The 20772-nt window shown below is 43.7% G+C and overlaps 1 protein-coding gene across 1 annotated transcript in view; it reads left to right on the forward strand.

The window, feature by feature from the left end:
* Positions 1-20772, forward strand: part of SLC14A2 (solute carrier family 14 (urea transporter), member 2) — a 459240-nt gene that overhangs the window by 407986 nt on the left and 30482 nt on the right. The window contains exons 6-11 of the mRNA XM_011949331.1: positions 783-911; positions 6128-6320; positions 10335-10482; positions 11865-11999; positions 13797-13846; positions 14645-14819. Coding sequence (XP_011804721.1) covers positions 783-911; positions 6128-6320; positions 10335-10482; positions 11865-11999; positions 13797-13846; positions 14645-14819 — 830 coding nt within the window. The remainder of the gene's footprint in view (positions 1-782; positions 912-6127; positions 6321-10334; positions 10483-11864; positions 12000-13796; positions 13847-14644; positions 14820-20772) is intronic.

Raw genomic sequence — 20772 nt, forward strand, 5'->3', positions numbered from 1 at the left:
CACCGTGAAAGCCCATGAGTTCTCTTGGAACACAAGGGGGTCATTTGGAGATATGGAATAAGGAGGATTATTTTGTTTGTTTGACACAGAGTCTCATTCTGTCACCGGACTGGAGTACAATGGTGAGATCTTGGCTCACTGCAGCCTCAACCTCCTGGGCTCAAGTGATCCTCCCACCTTAGCCTCCCAAGTAGCTGGGACTACAGGCATGCACTACCACACCTGGCTACTTTTTGTATTTTAGCAGAGATGGGGTTTCACCATGTCGCCCAGGCTGGTTGAACTCCTGGGCTCGAGTCATCCTCCCACCTTGGACTCCCAAAGCGCAGGGATTACAGGCATGAGCCACTGTGCCTGGCCAACTACAGAGAATTTTACACAATGTAATCATAACACTCTTTCTCCTTCCCTCTCTTCTCTCTCCCTTTCTCTCCCCAACTCCCACACACTTCCTTGTGTCACACCTCAGGTTTCTATTATATTTCCCCCTATACTTAGCAGTCTAAGTCTCCTCTGATAAGCAAAGAAGAGTTTCGCCACAGAAAAAGTGCATAATTTTAATTGTTGATCAGCAAGACAAGGAGAGGATGCAGGTGTGTGTTTTATCAGGAAAGGTGCTGGCAGCTATGTGACTGCCCAATATTCATTGAGTGAACTCACTTTTTTCTGAGGATTATTATTAAAGGAATCATCTAAATGAAGCATATCCTCAAAGCACCAGGAGGGAGGGACCCACTAACATCACCAACTTCAAATGCAAAGTTACTCTGTTTCCCTGCCAGGTCTGCCATTGCCTCAGGACTCCATGGGTACAATGGGATGCTGGTGGGACTGCTGATTTCCGTGTTCTCAGAGAAGTTAGACTACTACTGGTGGCTTCTGTTTCCTGTGACCTTCACAGCCATGGCCTGGTGAGGCACCTCATTTTTTCTGCTCACAGCTCCATGGGGCCCCAAGACATTTGTGTGTCTTACACTGGCCAGAGACAGGACATACACATGTGGGGCCCAGCCCCTTCACAGCCAGGCTAGCTTGTCTGACACCGTGAAAGCCCATGAGTTCTCTTGGAACACAAGGGGGTCATTTGGAGATATGGAATAAGGAGGATTATTTTGTTTGTTTGACACAGAGTCTCTCTCTGTCGCCCAGGCTGGAGTGCTGTGGTACAATCTCGGCTCACTGCAAGCTCCACCTCCTGGGTTAACACCCTTCTCCTGCCTCAGCCTCCCAAGTAGCTGGGACTACAGGCACCCGCCACCATGCCCGGCTAATTTTTTGTATTTTTAGTAGACAGGGTTTCACCGTGTTAGCCAAGATGATCTCGATCTCCTGACCTCGTGATCCGCCTGCCTCAGCCTCCCAAAATGCTGGACTTATAGGCATGAGCCACCGCACCTGGCCAGGAGGATTCTTTAAATCAACAAGACAACTTGTGCTTTATTGCAATGGTAATCTTGCTGAATGACATTCTTAGTAATAAAGGTCAGCATTTCTGAAGTTATTCCTGCTTGCTTGACATAGTGCTAAGCAGGGCTTATGCAGTGCTAAGCACTGCTACATTTGCCCATAGTTTACAGAAGGGAAGACCAAGGCATGCAGAGATTAAGTCACTTGAAGCAAGTTGTACTTTTTGGAAGTTTTTGATGCTGACATTCCAAATCCAATATGGACTATTAAACCACAGGTTGCATGGGAATTGTCTATTATGTGGCCTAACCAAGACCTAAAAGCTGAAAACCTGCTTGTGATAGAAGCAGAGAGCTTTCTTGGAACAGAATATTTATATGTAAAGCATAGAATCTTTGAACTGGAAGTATCGGTTGAGATCTTGCTGGGCAATCACCTCATATTGTAGATGAAATAAGAAGGTCACGATGAAAGTGGGGTTAGGAACAAATATTCACCGAGTGAAGGGTTGCTGGGCCATTCACACATGTGATCCTTAGTTCACGTGAATTTACAGCAGGTCTGTCGAGCATCTCAGAGTCTCTGCAGTGTGCTCACTGTCATGGTGAACCTTTGTCCCCCAGACCCTGACTTCACATGTGTATACCACCCTGTTCTCAACTTCCCTCAAACAGGGTGATTAATTCCTATTCTCAGCAATAAATCAGACAGAATGATTTATTTTTAACATCTCTAAGAAGTAAATGCCTTTCTTTGGTTTCAAAGTCTGCAGTTACTAAAACCAGTTAGTTTAATTTAGCTTAAGTACTGTTTTATTGCTTTTTAGTAGTGCTTGCAAATAAATTACTACATTAAGCATTCTGGGCAATTTAGTTTTCTTCTTAGGGTTTCTTTCTTAATCCATTGGGACAAAAAGCCAAGACAGTCATTTCTATGGGGATTTTCTTTTTTTTGTTGTTGTTTTTTGAGGCGGAGTCTCGCTCTGTTGCCCGGACTGGAGTACAGTGGCCGCATCTCAGCTCACTGCAAGCTCCGCCTCCTGGGTTTCCGCCATTCTCCTGCCTCAGCCTCCCGAGTAGCTGGGACTACAGGCGCCCGCCACCTCGCCCGGCTAGTTTTTTGGAATTTTTAGTAGAGACGGGGTTTCACCGTGTTAGCCAGGATGGTCTTGATCTCCTGACCTCGTGATCCGCCCGTCTCGGCCTCCCAAAGTGCTGGGATTACAGGCTTGAGCCACCGCGCCCTGCCTATGGGGATTTTCTTAATGCCCCCCACATTCCCGCCTGTGAAAAGGAGAACTTGCCTTCATTTGCATACATTTGGTTTAAAACTACGTAGATTAAGCCCCTCAGCACAGCTCCTCAGCCACATTGCACTGGCTGGCAATTAGACTTCAGTGCCCCCATCCCACTTCCCAATTTAAAGGACAAAAAACACTGAGCACCCCACCCTGGGCTCTGTGCTACTACTCCAGTGCATTCATCAATCCATCTATGGGGCCCCTGAAATTCAAGTCATAGGGTAGGTATTAGTAGTGCCATTTTCCAGGTTGGTTCAGTAAACAAGTATCTGTTGAGTGCCTGAAACTATTTGTTGAGTGAAAGGTTGATCCTAGATGCTGGGAATATTTGTAAACAAGGAAAAGTCTCTATTCCCTTGGAGCTAACATTCTTCTTGGCTAAGACAGAAATAAACTTATAAACTAGTTAATAAAAGGGATCAAGACATGATAAGTGCTTTGAGGAAAGCAAGAGAGGCTAAATGGGACAGCAAATGATTCCAGACATGTGTGATCAGAGAAGACAACTTTGCAGAGGGGACATTTGAGCTGTCGCCTAAATGATAAGAAGGCATCTGTTATCTGAAGATGTGGGTGAAGGATGTTGCAGGCAGAAGCAGCCCCCAAATGGGGAAGTGTGGTGTATTCTAGGAAGAAACACAAGAATGGTGTGGCAGAAGCCCAATGAAGGATGGAGGAGTGGCAGGAGGGGAGGGCAGGGACTCGATGAGAGTCAGACCAGGTACACCCTGAAGACCCAGTAAGACTGATTTCTATATCGGCTGTGATAGAAAGCAGTTGGAGAGTTTTAGGCAGAGGTGTAATGGGATATGGTTTAAATCTAAACAAATCACTCTGCTTGCAGGATGGAAACAGATTTTAACTGGAGTAAGAGTAGATGCTGGAAGCATCTGCTACAATAATCCACAATTATCTGCTACAAAACCCCACAGAGATGACAGTGTTTAGATTAGAGTAATATTCATGAACATGGTAAGAAGTGAGTGGGTCTGGGGTATATTTTAAAGACGACAGAGGCAACACAACTTGTTGGGAGGTTGTGGAATACCAAGGAAAGGAAAAGAAAAGAAAATCGAATACGCTCCTATAATGTGCCCGAGTACCTGGGTTAATACAAAAGACCAAGAGAAGAACTGGTTGTTGTTTCACGCGTCCGTGTGAAGCGATCACCAAACAGGCTTTGTGTGAGCAACATGGCTGTTTATTTCACCTGGGTGCAGGTGGGCTGAGTCCAAAAAAGGAGTCAGCAAAGGGTGGTGGGATTATCATTAGTTCTTATAGGTTTTAGGATAGGCAGTAGATCTCACAAAGTACATTCTCAAGACTGGGGAGAATTACAAAGAAACTTCTTAAGGGTGGGGGAGATTATAAAGAACTTTGATCAGTTAGGGTGGGGCAGAAAAAATCACAATGGTGGAATGTCATCAGTTAAGGCTATTTTCACTTCTGTGGATCTTCAGCTGCTTCAGGCCATCTGGATGTATACGTGCAGGTCACTGGTGATATGATGGCTGAGCTTGGGTTCAGAGGCCTGACAGTTGGTGGCAGGAGACAGGATACAAATCAAGAATTCTGTTTGGACACATTATACTATGGACTTCCAACTAGAGATGTTGTAAAGGTAATTGGATGTACAAATCTGGAACACAGTGATGTGATCAAGATTCGGGAGGCGGACGCACACAGAAGCTTTCATCTATGGTACTAAAGGTGATCACCCAACAGAGAAGATTTTTTAAGAGAGAGAGAGAAAAGATTCAAGACAGAGTCATATGCTTTTCCAACATTTAGAAGTCTGGCAAGAAAGGGGAAAAACCATCAAAAAAGACTAAGAAGGAGCAGGCAAGAAGAAAACTAAGAAAATCGAGGGTCATGGTAGCCCAGACAGAAAGTATTTCAATGTGGTGGGCAGGTCCAACTGTCAAATCAAAGCAATGGGGAATGACCATGGACTTGGCAAGATAGATGCCATTGGTGAAATGGACAAGAGCCATTTCCATGGTGTAATGAGGGCACACACCTGATTGAAGTGGGTTTGGGAAAGACTAGGAGGAAAAGATTGGGGACAACACAGAAAGCCAACTATTTCGAAGGATATTGCCCTGAAGGGAGCAGAGAAATGGAACCACAGCTGGAGTGGCCATCAGGTTAAAGATGTTTAAAGGTAGAAGATACTAGAGCATGTTATATCCTGATAAGAATGATCCGAAGAAAAAGAAGAGATTGAAGCTGTAGGAGAGAAAGGAGAAAATTACAGGAATGAAGTCCCTGAGGCAGATTAGATCCAAAGAAAAGGGAAAGAATTGCCCTGATGAAGGAGCAGGGATGCTTCAATTATGTGAAAAAGGCAGAGAGGCAGAGTATATGGGAAGAAAGCAGACAGGGTGTGGATTTTATGGCTGGGAAAACAAGCCTTTCTCATCTTGTCACTTCTATTTTCTTAATGAAGTAAAGCCAGGTGGTTGGCTGAGGCTAAAGGGAAGCAGACAGTAAAGATTTGAGGAGAAAGGTGAAAATGTGAAATACTTGTCTCAGTAAGTTGGAGAGTTAATTGGCAAGGGATGTGTAGGAGGGTTTTCAGGAAGTCTTAAATGCCTTTTTGAAATTCATGGTCATTCATTAAAAGCAGACCATTTAAACAAATCATGCGACTTCAGGTTTTGCCCAGCAGGTCACTGATTATGGGTGATGTAGGGTATTGGGTGTCTAGGGTGGCTGGTGCCTTCCAGAGGAAACTGAAGCTAAGAGAGATTAATTACCTAACAATGTTCCTTCAGCCTGTACCCATAGGAGTGAGTTAGGATTTGCACTAAGCTTTGTCTGTCTCCAACATCCATTCTCTTTCCAAGGAAAAGGTGAAGAAGACAGAGGGTAAAACAACTGAAGGTCCTATTTTTCCCCTGGCAGTTTCCAGAGTAGCTCCAAGTATTTTTGCTGAAATTAGACCTGCAAATTGCCCATATGCCATTGCAGCCTCTTCCTAGGTCAGTCTTCTAAAATGTTATCACAGCCCTGAACAATAGTCATTGTACACCTTGGTGATTCAAAGGCAACACACTACATTTTGTAAGGGTCATGTTTTGTTTAGTTTTCTCAGTTTAAAAAACAAGGAAATATTTCCATTATTTTATAAAGTGTTTTACTCAAAATAAGTTACGATATTTTTAAATTTTGTTTCTCAGTGGTGTAAGCTTATGAAGCAGATGACAATAAATTGGCAAAAGAAAAGAAAAAAAGGTAAGAGCTGAAATTGAATACCTTATTCCCTATCCCAGATCAGTGGAACCCTGGAGTCTCAAGGGGGCCAGAAATGCTGTGCCTAGGAAAGGAGTCAGTGGATGATACAGTGGCCAGAGCTGCTGAGACAATGTAGACCTCAGGATATCACAGGGATTAACCCTTTGTCTCTTCCATCTGCAGCCCAGTTCTTTCTAGTGCCTTGAATTCCATCTTCAGCAAGTGGGACCTCCCAGTCTTCACGCTGCCCTTCAACATTGCAGTCACCTTGTACCTTGCAGCCACAGGCCACTACAACCTCTTCTTCCCCACAACACTGGTAGAGCCTGTGTCTTCAGTGCCCAATATCACCTGGACAGAAATGGAAATGCCCCTGGTAAGTTACCCAGTGGTGATGAGTTGAGACCCCCATACTCCACTGCAGGCCTTCTTGCCAACCAATTTGTGGATGACCCATGCTCTCAGCTTCTCTAGAAACATCTCTGCCAGATGATGGGCCTCAGCAGGGTATCAGAAAAGGTTGCTGCCATGTCCATAGATCCTTTCAACAAGTACTTATTGAACAAGTAACGTGGCCTGGATACTGTTTCAGATACTGAGAACACACAAAGATGACATCCTGCTCTTACGAAGCCTGCATTCTATACAGGGAAACTCCAACACGCAAGTGAACAGATAAGCATTGACAGTACAGAATCGTGGTAGTTGAGTAAAAGATATTAGATAAAACGTATAGTCAGATAAAGGGGCAAGATACTAAAATAAACATTTAAAATTGGGATTTTAAATGCATTAGCATAGAAGGCAGAGGGTTAATTTTTATATACTTTCTCTCTTAGTGGTTCTCAGGCAGGGATAATTTTGCCCCTTGGAGACATTAGGCAATGTCTGGAGACATTTTTATTGTCAAGACTAGAGAGGTGCCACTGACATGTAATGAGTAAAGGCCAGGGACGCTGCCAAACATCCTACCATGCACAAGACAGCTTCCCCCTGCCCCTGCAGAGACTAATACAGAACAAAGTGTCAATAGGGCCAAAGGGGAGAAACCCTGCTTTCTGTCCTTTTGTGGTAAATGTACATATTCATTTATTCTGCTGATCTCTAGACATTGAAGATATAGGAATGTAGTGAAGATCTAACATAAGATTAAATATATAGAATTGTAAAACTTTGGCCTTGTTAATGAACAGAGATAGCTAATAGCTAATACTTAGCAAGCTTACTATGTATCAGATACTGTTCCAAGCCCTTGACATATTAACTCATTTAGCCCTCATAATTTAACCTAATACTGTAGGTACCACCATTATCACTATTTTATAGGTGAGAAAACTAAGGCACAGAGAGGGTTAGTTGCCCAAAGTCCAACTGCAGATAGTGCCTGTTCTTAAACCCCAGGCAGCCTGACACAAAGCCTAAGCTTTGAACCATCACCTGCCTAGTCCAAGGCAGGACATGTACATGCAGCTTGAACAATCCCAGTGAGGCAAAATCCCCTACTTATTGGTGCAATCCACCCTGTCATGTTGGGGTATTCTTTACCTTCATCAGAAATCCATCTCCCTTTATCTTTCACCCATTGGTTCCAGTCTGCTTTCTAGAGCAATTCAGGCTATTGTTTCTGCAATAGTCTTTTGAATATTTGCTATCATAACCTAAAAGTCCTCAGATATTGTTTGTGTGATACGATGCTTGAGTCCTGCCCGTCTAGGCATGCTGCAACCTCAGTGTAGCCTGCTGCTGTGCTCAGCTCTGGAGCTACCACTCCAGGGTCCTCCAGGGACAGCCACACTCTAAACCTAAACCCAGCAGAAAAGGAAATGCTTCCTTCCCCAGCCGTGGTTGTTAACACTGTGGCAAACAATGCAAAACCTTTTCAAGTTGTGTCTGAGGCTGGGGCTGGGGCACGAGTGGCAGTGTTAGGGCATAAACCCAAGAACATGGAAAAGACAGAGCTCTGCATTTAAGGGAAAGCCCACCTTCTCAGGTGGAAAACAGGCAGAGCAGGAACAGGCACAACACTCAAAATTCTGCCAGGAGCATCGGTGACAGGCCGTCTGACAATCAGGCCACGGGCTGTCCCTGATCCCTATGCATGAGGTATTGCCCAAGTAATGGCCAAGGGCACGTGTGGCACCAGCAGGAAGAAAGTCTCTCCAAGCCCCGATTCCACACTGCTAGGCCAGACAACCCAACACTGAGGGGACCAGTGTGGTATGGGTCACAGAGAAAAGATGCCTCTTGTTCACCTTCAAAATAAGCAATTAGAAAGTGGTAGGAACCAAACCCAGGCATCCTGAGGCCCATACCCACCCCCTTAACACCCCACCAGCCCACCACTCTGACAACCACGTTCCTTCTCTTTCCACCTTCTGGATCTGAGTTTTGAAGAATCAATGCCACTTCCCTCTTTCTCTTTGAAACAACAGAGCAAGGCCTTTCTTTTTGTTTAACCGGCTTGTTGTTGCTACATAAGAATTATGAGGAGTGTGGAGAAGGCCTGGTGCTCAGTAAATTTCCATGGCACACCTGACTGCCCTTCACCCAGGGTGTCAGCTGCGGCCTGGGAGCAGCGTGCTGGAAGGGAAGGCCGCCTGGTGAATAGCTTACCAGGCTGAAATGTGGATCCCAGTGGAGGAAGCTTCATTCTAAACCCAGGCTCCGTTGCAAGACTCCTCATTCCCTCATTCCTCTCATTCTTGAGTGCTTGAGCTTAAAATCTGCATTCCCAGATGGAAAGGTGGACGTGAACTCCCCTCAGCATCCCACATTCCTCAGATCTTGGCAATCATGGGGTATTTATTAAGTAGACTTCCAGCCTGTTCCCAACATTTAAGCTGAATTCCCCGGTCTGGTACAAAGTGTTTTCTGGGTTTCTATAAATATGATTGAGCACCCCACCCTTGCCATTCCTTTCACAAGATTATAGACTCTGGTCCAAACAGCATTCGGTTATTAAAAGGCCATTCATTCAGATACAAGAGTGGGCAAAGCTTAAGAACCCTCTAGGCTCTTCAAATACTACTCCCTGAAGAAATCATACTTATTCCAGAATTAAATCAAATTGTCAAAAAAGTACAAAATCTGGTCCAAAGGGAGAAACTAAATTATTCCCAGCATCTATGGCAACATCGACAGTGGATCATCTGTAACTCATCTCCAGTGCATGCCAGACTCACCTGAGCACCACCATGCCCCATATCAATTACATCGGAATGTCTAGGGAAGAGCTGGCCATCAGTATTTGTTTAAAGATTCCCAGAGGTTTCTACTGTACAGCAAAGTTTGGGAACCACTGACCTAATCAATTCCTATTTGTTAAGCACCTATGATGTACCTGGACATAAAGGGCCCTGTCCTCACAGAGGTCATGTGACCTGGCAATTATGAAAAGAACTACAGAGTCTTAAAGCTGGAAGATCATCTGCCAAGCCAGCCTCCTCATGTTATAGACGAGGATGTGACATGCTCACAGCCACACAATGAACTGTGCAGAGCCCTGATGGAAGCTGGAGCCCTCTACTCCCAGGCCAGTGCTCTGCCTGCCCCGCCATTCTCCCTCCTTTGTTCTTCTGCCCTCAAAGGACTCCAAAGATATCCACAATTCAGCCTGGCCAAAGACAAGCCATCTAACAGCATTGCCAAACAAATCCTCCCCAATTCCAGCACCACCAAGTTACTCTCAGGCTCAGGGATGTTTGGACTTCAGGCCATTCTCCAGATGTTCCACATACTACCTTTCCACAATGCTATGCAGTCTTCGTGAGCAGGGGACACACCTACTCCTCCTTTCCAAGGGCTCACAACCCCCTGGGTAGCTGTGAATGGCCAGGGGCCAGCAAAGAGGATGTGTCAGCAGTGGCTTGACAAAGAGACAGCAAGGGTGACAAAGACCTCAGACCTGAGCTAGGGGTCAAGCTCAGAGCCTCTAGTCTGTACTTGGCTACCAACAGGCTGGGTGACTTTTAGTCAAATCATATATCAAAATGGCCTATTATATTTTCAATATTCCTAGAATATTTGTATGGCTTTCAGAAGGTCTAGAGGAAATCCCCAAGAGCCCTGAAACTCCCAGTGGCATTCTAGGGAGGAGGTGCATTCTGGTCCCCTCAAAGCAGAAGCCATATGTTCCTCAGAAGCATCCACGCCCAGCCCATGTTGGGGGCCCTGGCTTTGCATGAGGGATGCTCAGATGCCTGCTGGGTGGTGGAGTGAGGAGCTGTTTGTTTCAGCTCATGCCTCCCATGTTCTCTCCCACACTGGAAGGTGCAGTCATCCTCCTGTTCCACTCCATTACTCCCCCAAGGAATGGATCAAATCTGGCCCTGAGTCTGGTTTTGCATTACTGGTCTATGCTCCAGTGACCTGTATTCTGTTAACTTTGCAGCTCTTACAAGCCATCCCTGTTGGGGTCGGTCAGGTGTATGGCTGTGACAATCCCTGGACAGGCGGTGTGTTCCTGGTGGCTCTGTTCATCTCCTCGCCACTCATCTGCTTGCATGCAGCCATTGGCTCAATCGTGGGGCTGCTAGCAGGTAGGACAGAGCTCCCTTTCTTCAGGTCCTCAGGATAATTCACTTGAGGTCACTTCTCCCCTACATACAGCAAATCTTCCAGACATTCTCTTCCCTGGAGTTTTAAATACTTTCAGGGAGCCAGGCATGGTAGCTCACGCCTGTAATCCCAGCACTTTGGGAAGTCAAGGCAGACAGATGACCTGAGCTCAGGATGAAAACCCATCTCTACTAAAAAATAAAATTAAATTAAATTTAAAAAGTACAAAAATTAGCTGGGCATGGTGGTGGGCACCTGTAATCCCAGCTACTCAGGAAGCTGAGGCAGGAGAATCGCTTGAACCCAGGAGGCGGAGGTTACAATGAGCCAAGATCGTACCACTTTCACTCCAGCCTGGGCAATAGAGTGAGACTCCGTCTCAAAAAAAAAAAAAAAAGAAGAAGAAAAGCAAACAAACAAACAAACAAACAAACAAAAACATGGAGAGATGCAAAGGGGTAAGAACAAAGCTGGCCTGCAAACTGAGCCCCTGGAGCTGAGGGCAGCTAGAGGGACACAGGGATGGGGGCGGGAGCAGTAACCAAGAGCAACTGTGACATCATAAATGGCCCAGCACTTTGAAATTTTTGGTGAGATACAAAGAAAATTGTTCTCAAACACTGGATTGCCATTTGACAAATGTGCTTGAATATTGTTACCTATGTATATGTATGTACACACATTTCGATAGGTATTTGCTCTTTCTGACAGCAGTCAGAGATTGGGTAGTAGCCTTGGGAGTCGGAGCCTGTTTTGGACTTCTTCCAATATTTTTCAAAGATTTTTTGGAAGCAAAATTTTTAAAAGTATTTTTTATTTGGAAATAATTTTCAACTCATCAAAAAATGGTAAAAATAAAAATATGAGGCATCTGTAAATTCTTTCCCCAGATGTACCCACTGCTCACATCTTACTCCTTCTGCTGTATCATTCCTTTATCTACATATATCCATAAGGGTAAAGAAATATTTTACTGGACCATTCGAAACAACTTTTTACAAATTTTTTTTTAAATCTTCTAAAGCTTTTTGGAATCTTTCTTGCTAAGACTGTAGTTGCCGTAGTCAAAGGAGTAAAATGGGGCCTAGAATCCCACCTCCTTGCCTCTTCTCACCTAGGAGGAAATAGTCAGACCTCCAAGTAAAGCCTGTGGCTTTGATAACTGATTTGGAAACCACTGTTCTCTTCTCACTGAAGGTTTCCTAAGACCAGATGCCATTTGTAGAGGCTCTTTTGATGGGCAGGTTTGGAGATATGGGGTGATCAACAGTATGGAGGCCACCCTGAGACCTGGCACCAGCCCCAGGGTGGTCTTTGTTCTGTGGCCCAGAATCAGACAGAAATACCACACCTTGTCCCACAGCCCTGTCCATGGCCACGCCCTTCAAGACCATCTACACAGGCCTCTGGAGCTACAACTGCGTCCTCTCCTGCATCGCCATCGGGGGCATGTTCTATGCCCTCACCTGGCAGACTCACCTGCTGGCCCTCATCTGTGGTAGGTGTTCAGAAAAGCTGACAACCAGGTTACTCTGGCTACTCCTTCCCCTCTTGTTTCTGTGAAACCCATGGGAACCACTAATCAATACTGTTCAGCAGTGACAGAAAGGCCAATGGCTTGCGTCCTAATGCCAGTGCTGCCCTTAACAGCTGGGATTTTAGGTCCCTTTTCTGTCAAATGGGATCACAACCACCTAATGGTGTTACACTTACACAGTGTTGTAAAGTTTACAAGGGAATCACATATGCATTTCCCTGTGTGCTAATGACAGCATTCCTGCTCTCTATAACTCCTCATTCAACAACCGTTTATACAGCACCATCGAGTGCCAGGACCTAGTCTAGGCATAGAAGTTACCATGGTGACTACATCCTCATGAAGCCACAGCCTAGCAGAAGAGAAGTAATTGCACAAATAATTACTAAGACTGCAGCGTCCACAAAGGTTATTGGAATGATCCAGTGAGGTGATGTACCAGGAGCACTAAAAATCATAACAACATTATGCAAGCTCGATTTCCATAGAGTAAATACAGAATATGCTGCCAGAAGGGAAATCAGCCATAGTCCTTCTCATACACCTGTATCCTAGCACCATACCCTGTTATATAAATATATGAACTCATTTAATCCCCTCAAGAATACCACCAGGCATAGCCTGCCTGGCCCATTTTACAGATGAGGAAATGAGGCTCAGAGGGGCTAATTAACTTGCCCTAGAAGATAACTATTAACGGCAAAAGGGAGAGTCAATCCCAGCCCCAGCTTCCCACCAGCTCTCCTCTCCTGGTGGTGTTCTCTGGAAGCAGGACAGGACATTAATAAATAAAACTAGAGTCAAGGAAACAGAAGAATACCATCTGGAACAGCTTCTCTTTTGTTTTTTCCCACGTATGCATGGAGACTAAGAATGACTTCCGTATTCCTTGTACCGCCCTCAGCAGCCAGCGTGAGGCTGGGCATGGAGATAGTGGACCCGGTAAATATTTGTCAAGTCAAAAGTGCGTGTTATTTTGAGGTTCAGACTGTAACTGCCTTTGGCCTTCAGAGAAGTGGCAGATTCCAGTGGCTGGAATCGTCTGGGAAGCCTACAGGGGGAGGCTAGGGTTTATCGCAACACTTCTGGTAGGATTTGAGTTGACAAACAGAGAGGGAAGAGGTGTTCTGGATAGAGAAGGAGAAAGAGCAAAGCTGCAGGGCAGAAGGAGTTTGTCCAGAGGCACCAGCTATGTGGACAAGCTTTCCTGGCTGTCCTCAGGACCCAGCTCCCATGGGGGAACCCAGCTGCCTGGCTCCTGGGGACTGGTTCAAGGGTCCAATAAGGTTCAGCCCTGGTGAGACCTGGTGAACATCAAGCAGCATCACAGCTGCTCAGAGTTTTGAATAGGAGGGACTTTGGCAGGAGCTCATATAGTCTGACCACTCTTCCCCCACAACAGACAATCATCCAGCCTGTACTAGCTCTTCACTACCATCAGCGTAGACAAGCAAATGATGTTTATTGACCCCTGACTCTATGCAAGACACTATAGAAGCAGGGAGGGGACAAAAGGAAATATAAATTTTAATCTCTACCTGAAGAATGAATAGTCTGGTGGGAGACAGGCCTCACCTATCTACAGAGATAACAAATAATGCCAGGCAAGCATGCCAGATGTCAGGGCATGGTGCAGAATCTGAGCTGCAGGAGAGGGTGGGGCTTCTGTTCTTGGTCTGGGCTCCCTAGGCTATAATGGCAGTGGCTTAGGGTGAAGGCCCTGGGAAGCTCACTCTGGTGATCCTTGTTCCTCCACAGCCCTGTTCTGTGCATACATGGAAGCAGCCATCTCCAACATCTTATCAGTGGTAAGTGTGGATTCTCCTGAACACTACCCCAAAGTGCTCTTCCCAGAGCTTCTGGACATACGGGGTTGTGGGGTCTGGTAAAGGAACATTGAGGGGATAACGGTAGCTGGTGCTCACACAACATCTGTCAAAGTTTATCTAAGGTTGTCCAGAGGAGGACTGACAATTGCATACATGTACCTCTAGGGGAGGGAGGGGTGTGTGTGTAGAAAGATTGCAATGTAACTAGCAGCAGAAAACACGGACGGACAGATGGCGCTGTGTGACTGGATGTGGGGGACCAATTTGCAGCTCCATCATTGAAAGATTCTGATTGTGCCTCAAATTATCTGTTTTGTTTTTGTTTTCTTTGCAAGACAGGGTCTCGCACTGTTGCCCAGGCTGGAGTGCAGTGGTGCAAACTTGGCTCACTGCAGCTCCAACCTCCCAGGATTCAAGCCATCCTCCCAGTTCCACCTCCCGAGTAGCTGAGACTACAGGCATGCATCACCATGCCCAGCTGTCTTTTGTATTTTTTTGTAGAGACGTGGTCTCACCTTGTTGCCAAGGCTGGTCTGGGCTCAAGTGATCCTCCCACCTTGGCCTTCCAAAGTGCTTGGGATTACAGGCATGAGCCACTGCATCCAGCCCCAAATTCTTTGACCAACTACTATGACATCACAAATCTGGGAATATCAATGCCTTCACTGGAGGGAGGATCTCCATCCTCAATGCCCATCACATCCTTTTCCCCCAGGTTCCCCAGCCCAACACAGGAAACTAGGAAACTTCTTCAGCCCCCAATGCTTTTGTTTCCAGGTAGGCGTGCCACCAGGCACCTGGGCCTTCTGCCTTGCCACCATCATCTTCCTGCTCCTGACGACCAACAACCCGGCCATCTTCAGGCTCCCACTCAGCAAAGTCACCTACCCCGAGGCCAACCGCATCTACTACCTGACGGTGAAAAGCGGTGAAGAAGAGAAGGCCCCCAGTGGTGACTAGCCGCGTTCTGGGAAGAAATGCTCTTTGCCTGACCTGATGTCTGCTCCTTGTGTTCTCAGCTCTGGTTCAATCAGTTGCAGCACTCACTTTCTTTGCCTCTCCTTGCACCTGTGTAGAACCAAGCACACCTGTAACTTTCTTTCCCTAAGCTGATTTTCATTCTCTGCCTGAATCTCCATAACTACCTATTGTGCGGCATTAAGGGAAGTTGGTATTACAGTAAGATTTCCGGAGTTAGCAATAAGGAGTGTGTTTTAAATGTTGTTGACTTAAAACAAAAACAGTAGTCTTTTGGAAAGGTAATTAACAGGTGATCTTCTTGGCATGTTAAACTAAATCATAGATGCTATAAAATTAAACTTGTTGAGTGTCCTAAGCAGACACAGAGTAGGGGGGTAAGTCAGGGGACACAGGCTAGGAAGGGAAGGCTCTCTAGTGGCTGAGCTAGAGGCTAATGACCACAAAGAGAAGAATTTTACACTGATGGGATTTTAAGTCAAAACAGGGACAACTGGGGCATGGAATTATCTAAAGGAGTCTCGACCATTCAGTGGTCTTTGTAAGGGGCAAGGCGATATTCCATAGCAGGGAGGAATTAATAAATTAGAATCCTATATATGACTTTATTATGGATGATAAGCATTTCTTAGTTTAGGTCAAACCAGTATCTCTTTTAAAATTTATTTTTTTTTAATTTTACTTTAAGGTCTGGGATACATGTGCAGAACATGCAGGTTTGTTACATAGGTATATATGTGCCATGGTGGTTTCCTCCACCTATCAACCTGTCATCTAGGTTTTAAGCCCCACATGCATTAAGTATTTGTCCTAGTGCTCTCCTTCCCCTTGCCTCCCATCCCCCAACAGGGCCCAGTATGTGATGTTCCCCTCCCTTTGTCCATGTGTTCATTGTTCAACTCCCACTTATGAGTGAGAATGGGCAGTGTTTGGTTTTCTGTTCCTGTGTTAGTTTGCTTAGAATGATGGCTTCCAGCTTCATCCATGTCCCTGCAAAGGACACGAACTCATTCTTTTTTATGGCTGCATAATATTCCGTGGTGTATATGTGCCACATTTTCTTTATCCCGTCTATCACTGATGGGTATTTGGGTTGATTCCAAGACTTTGCTATTGTATATAGTGCTGCAATGAACATACGTGTGTATGTCTTTACAATAGAATGATTTGTAATCCTTTGGGTATATACCCAGTAATGGGATTGCTGGGACAAATCAAACCAGCATCTTTAAGCAGAGATTTCAGGTAAGGAAACTATCCGAGTTCCATGTGTAAAAAGCTTGGGAAATCTACTTCATTATTCTATTTGCTTGTGAGCACGGGAAGCTTTATGAAGTGTATGATATTTAAGACAGATAGGTAGCCCTGACTGTGGAAAGACAAACAACTATCTATGAATTTCATAATTTGGTTTCCCAACTACAGTCAATAGCTTTCATTTGGTCTTTAAATGTATATATAGATCAGGGGTCAGCAAACTTTTTCTGTAAAGAGCCAGATAGTAAATATTTTCTGATGGGAGGCCATATATTCTCTTTGGCAAAGTCTTAACCCTGTCATTATAGCATAAAAGTAGCCATAGACAACATGTAAATGAATGATTATGGCTATGTGTCAATAAAACTTTATTAAACAGGCGGTAAGCTAGATTTGGTCCCCAAGTTGTATTTTGCAGATCCCTGATAGAGACAGTCAACATATTAATGCTTACAAACTGGTGGGCAGTGCACAGGCCCAGACACACACCACCAAGTCCCTTGCAACAGACATAGCAAAGGGGTTTGACATGCTGGGTGATGGCATGAAGACCCTCAGGAAATGGAGGACACTCAGAAAAGTGAGAGTAGCATGACTGGAATCAGGAGGACCTGCTCTGGGGCTACTGGAGAACTTAGTGCACAGTGATGTGCACTAAGGGGTGCAGTTTTAAACCAATAGTTCCACAGTGTCTGGAAACTATTTCTAAGGCTCACTCTTCTCCAACCTCTCGCCCTGTTCTCTCATCTGCCAGAAAGCACACCACTCTTGGACAAGGAAAAAAAATGATGACCCTTCAGTGCTGGAGTCTTCCAGGCAGGAAGGACAGGGAGGTTCAGAGAATCCCAAGGTCGGAAGGGAGTGTGAAGATCAGGTGGTCCCATCCCATGATGCAGGAAAACCTCTATATTATTAGGATAAGGGCTTCAGTTCTCTGCTGGGTTTCCAGAAGGGGTTCAATTACCCAAAATGGAGGCAAGACTTCCAAAGTATTTTAACAACAGATAACCAGAACCAGAGACCCCATTCATTGCCCTAGAAAAATCCCCTCCTGTCTTCATTAAGCCCTTTGAGACTGTCCACCCAAAGCATTGGGTCTGATTGGGAACTGTCTTTTAGTCATGCTTACTGGATCTCCAGAAGAGGAAAACTATTTGGATATAAAAAATTATTTCAGCTGATTTGGATGAGATTATTGCTTTCTTTTCCCACCAACTACCCCCATCTCCCCCAACCCCTGCCAACTCTTCACCTCATCTCATGGGACTGGAGAGCTCCTGGAGTGATCTTGTCCCACCTTCCCCAGGGCTTCCTCGCCTCAGCCAGCTGCTGAATGGGTAGGTAAAAGATCTCTAAACTTACAGATTCACAGCACCAACATGAGGTTGCATGGGGACAGGACATGATGAGAGAAGAAGGGTTTGGGGACCTATATTCTGGCAGTTTTTCTACCATCACCCCAAACTACAAGCAACAGCTCTTGACTATACAAATGATAGTGTCCATGTTGAACACAAATATGCAATCATTAAAGGTGGGTCCGTTTGGAGAGACAGGGACTTTAGAGGAGGCTGTGTCTCAAACTCTTTCCCTATCGCAACCATCTTCCACTTCCCCTCTCCCAGTTTCTGCCCTCCCCGGCGCTTTCTCCCATCTTTATCTCCTCTCATACAACACTGATGAATTCTACTATCAGCCACGACAGTCTTGTCCTGCTGCACTTTAAAATGGCAGATCTTAAATCATCTTTCCAATTTCTTCCATAATTGACATAGTCAAGTTTTCTGCTTCATCTTGAGGTTTGTTGCCATAGAGTTACTTACAATGTTCTCACAGAGTGATTTCAATCTCTCCTGTATGCATGGTTTTATCCCCTTCTCATTTCTAATCTTACATAATTTTGTTATCTCTTTTCTTTAATCAGGTTTGCAAGGGGTGCATTAATTTTATTGACTTTTTCAAAGAAGCAATTTTGGATTTATTTGTCCTTTCTACTTGTTTTGGTTTGTATTCTATTGATTTATTTTTCCTGTTTCCTTAGAGTTTAAATGTTATTTTCTAATGTTTTAAAATTGATGTAGAATTCTTTCATTTTAGGTCTTTCCCTTTTAACAATAAAGTCATTTACAGATATTAATTTTCTCCTGAGTACGGCTTTAGCTGGGTACTATAGGTCTTAGAATAAAGGAGTCTACATTTATCATTTTTTAAACAGTTTGTAATTTTAATTTCTATTCCTCTTTGGTTGTTTGAGGATTATTTAATAATGGGTTTCTTAATTTCTAGCATTTAGGAATCTTTTGATATTTTTTAACTTTGTATATCTAGTTTTATTGGATTATGAGCAGAAAATATGGCCTGTAAAATCTTTATTTTAAAATTGTGTGAATTTTTCTTGGTTGCCAAGTACCTGATTGATTTTGGACATATAAAATGAAATTTTACTTTGAAAGAAATACATATTAAATTGATTTGTTAACTGTATTATTCAATTCTCTATGTTCTTTTTTTTTGTATATGGGGTCTTAATTCTGAAAAGAGTTTGTTAAAAATCAACTATAATTGTACAGTTTCATTAATTTCTCTTTGCGTTTCTAAAACATTTATCTCATATAAGTTACCACATTGTTTGATGCCTATTAATTTATATAATCATTGATTCTTCATAAATTTTGCCTATTATAAGTTACCCTCTTTATTCTAGTTAACGCTTTTAACCATCACTCCAACTTAACCACTATTAATGTTGTTGTACCTTCCTTCTTTCTGATATTTTCTTATCCCTTTGTTTTAACCTTTATCATTTTTAATTTTTAACTTTGTTTACTTTTAACTATTTCTTAAAAATAACATATAGCAATGTTTCATGTTTTTACCTAATCTCAGTGTTTCTATAATTTATTAAGTTAACCTCTTCACATTTTATGTAATAACTAATATACTAGTTTTTTTCTTTCACTTTATTTTTTACGATTCATTTTTCTTTGCTTTTTAGTTATTTCATTTTTCTCGTTTCACAAGTTTGATCATGGTACTCCCTCTTTCTTTCTTCCCTTTGTTAATTTGGTCCACTGTTGTTTTACATTCTGCTAGTGGTTACTGCTCCTTTCCCAACATTCATAATCAAAAGCATATTTCTCTCCTATTATATAAAAACAAGATGAAAAATAATTTTCCCTGACAAGATACCCCATTTCTCCAATGACCTTTCCCTACCCCGAGAAACTATGGCCTTTGAAATAATTTCACTATTCCCCTCCCCAGCGCCCCGGTCCCTAAAATGTGTTTACTTCTCCAGCTATCTCCCACTCCTAAATTGTGCTAAGATCATTTATCATTTTTAATAATTTTCCCCTTGCAATATGCCTCTTCTTTTCACAAGAATTCTTACTGAGCCCATACATCACACATTCCCAGCCATTCTATCGTCCATTTGGAGTTTACCATTTGTATTGAATATGCTACCTTTTATTACTCTTTCATCTATTCTTCTTCCCCTGTCTTGCTATCTCTGTTCCAATTCATTTATTACTTGTTTACAACTCTTTGTATTTTCTTCAAGTTATCTATGAGAGAATATGCTGACATGTTCTTTGACTCTTTGCATGTTGACCGAGTTTCTTACCCCGGCAGGCGGTGACATTTTGGAGGCGTGGGGCTCCTGCCCTGCAGTCTCTCCCCTCAGTGGTCTCTAGATGTTGTTCCTTCATTTTCTGGCTTTTGGGTGTTACACATGAGAAATCTGATGCCAATCGCATTCTTTTCCCTTTGTAAATAACCTGTTCTTTCTTTCTAGATGATTGTTAGGTGTCTTTTTTGTCTATGGAGTTCGGGAATTTTATGAAGCTAAGCCCAGGGTGTGTCTTTTCTCATCAATCCTGCCTTTTAATCTGCAAACTCAAGTCTTTCTTCAGTTTAGCGACTTTTCTTCTAAGATTTGATTATCGGTTTCCCTCTCTCTCTTCCTTTTTTCTCTTTCTGGAACTCCTATATCCATGTGATAGGCCTCCTTGATCTCTATTTCAAGTTGCTTGTGTTCTTCTTCACAATTTTTATCATTTGTATTTTTGCTCTGCTTTGAGATATTCCTTCCATTTGACCTTCCAGACCACTGATTTAGGTCCCAACAATAACCTTTCTTTTCTTCAATTCAACAGATAGGTTGAATTTTTTTAGTTTAAAAATCATGTTTTTAGTTTCAGAAAATCTTTGAGATGAGGGCTAAAATAGAATCTCCATGTGTGCTTATGATTTTTTTTTTAATTTTCTATCTCCTCTTGCTCCAGAAATCAGATACAGCTTCTCACAACTCCTGGCCCCAAGCTTCTGTCCATTCCCCTTAATCCATCACAGATGGGCCCCTGTGTAGCCTTCCGAGGGCCATTTGCCAACTTTCAGGAGCTGAGAAGCTCTGTCTGCCTCATGGCCTAACCTTATTCACTCATTCACCCAGAAGACATTGCGTGAGGAACTATTAATGTGTTACTCAGGCCCCAGGATTGACAACAAATCAGGAAAGAATCAGACCAGCTCCTGCCTGCAAGGAATTCATTTTATGGGAATATACCCAGCCAGGTGAGTAGTCTCACCTGGGGTGAAGATGAGGATGCAGACTACCTGAGCCCCACTGAAGGTCACAGCACTACCTCTTTTTTTTTTTTTTTTTTTTT

This window comes from Colobus angolensis, unplaced genomic scaffold (genome assembly GCF_000951035.1).
Source record: "Colobus angolensis palliatus isolate OR3802 unplaced genomic scaffold, Cang.pa_1.0 Scaffold299, whole genome shotgun sequence".
Taxonomy (NCBI): Eukaryota; Metazoa; Chordata; class Mammalia; order Primates; family Cercopithecidae; genus Colobus; species Colobus angolensis.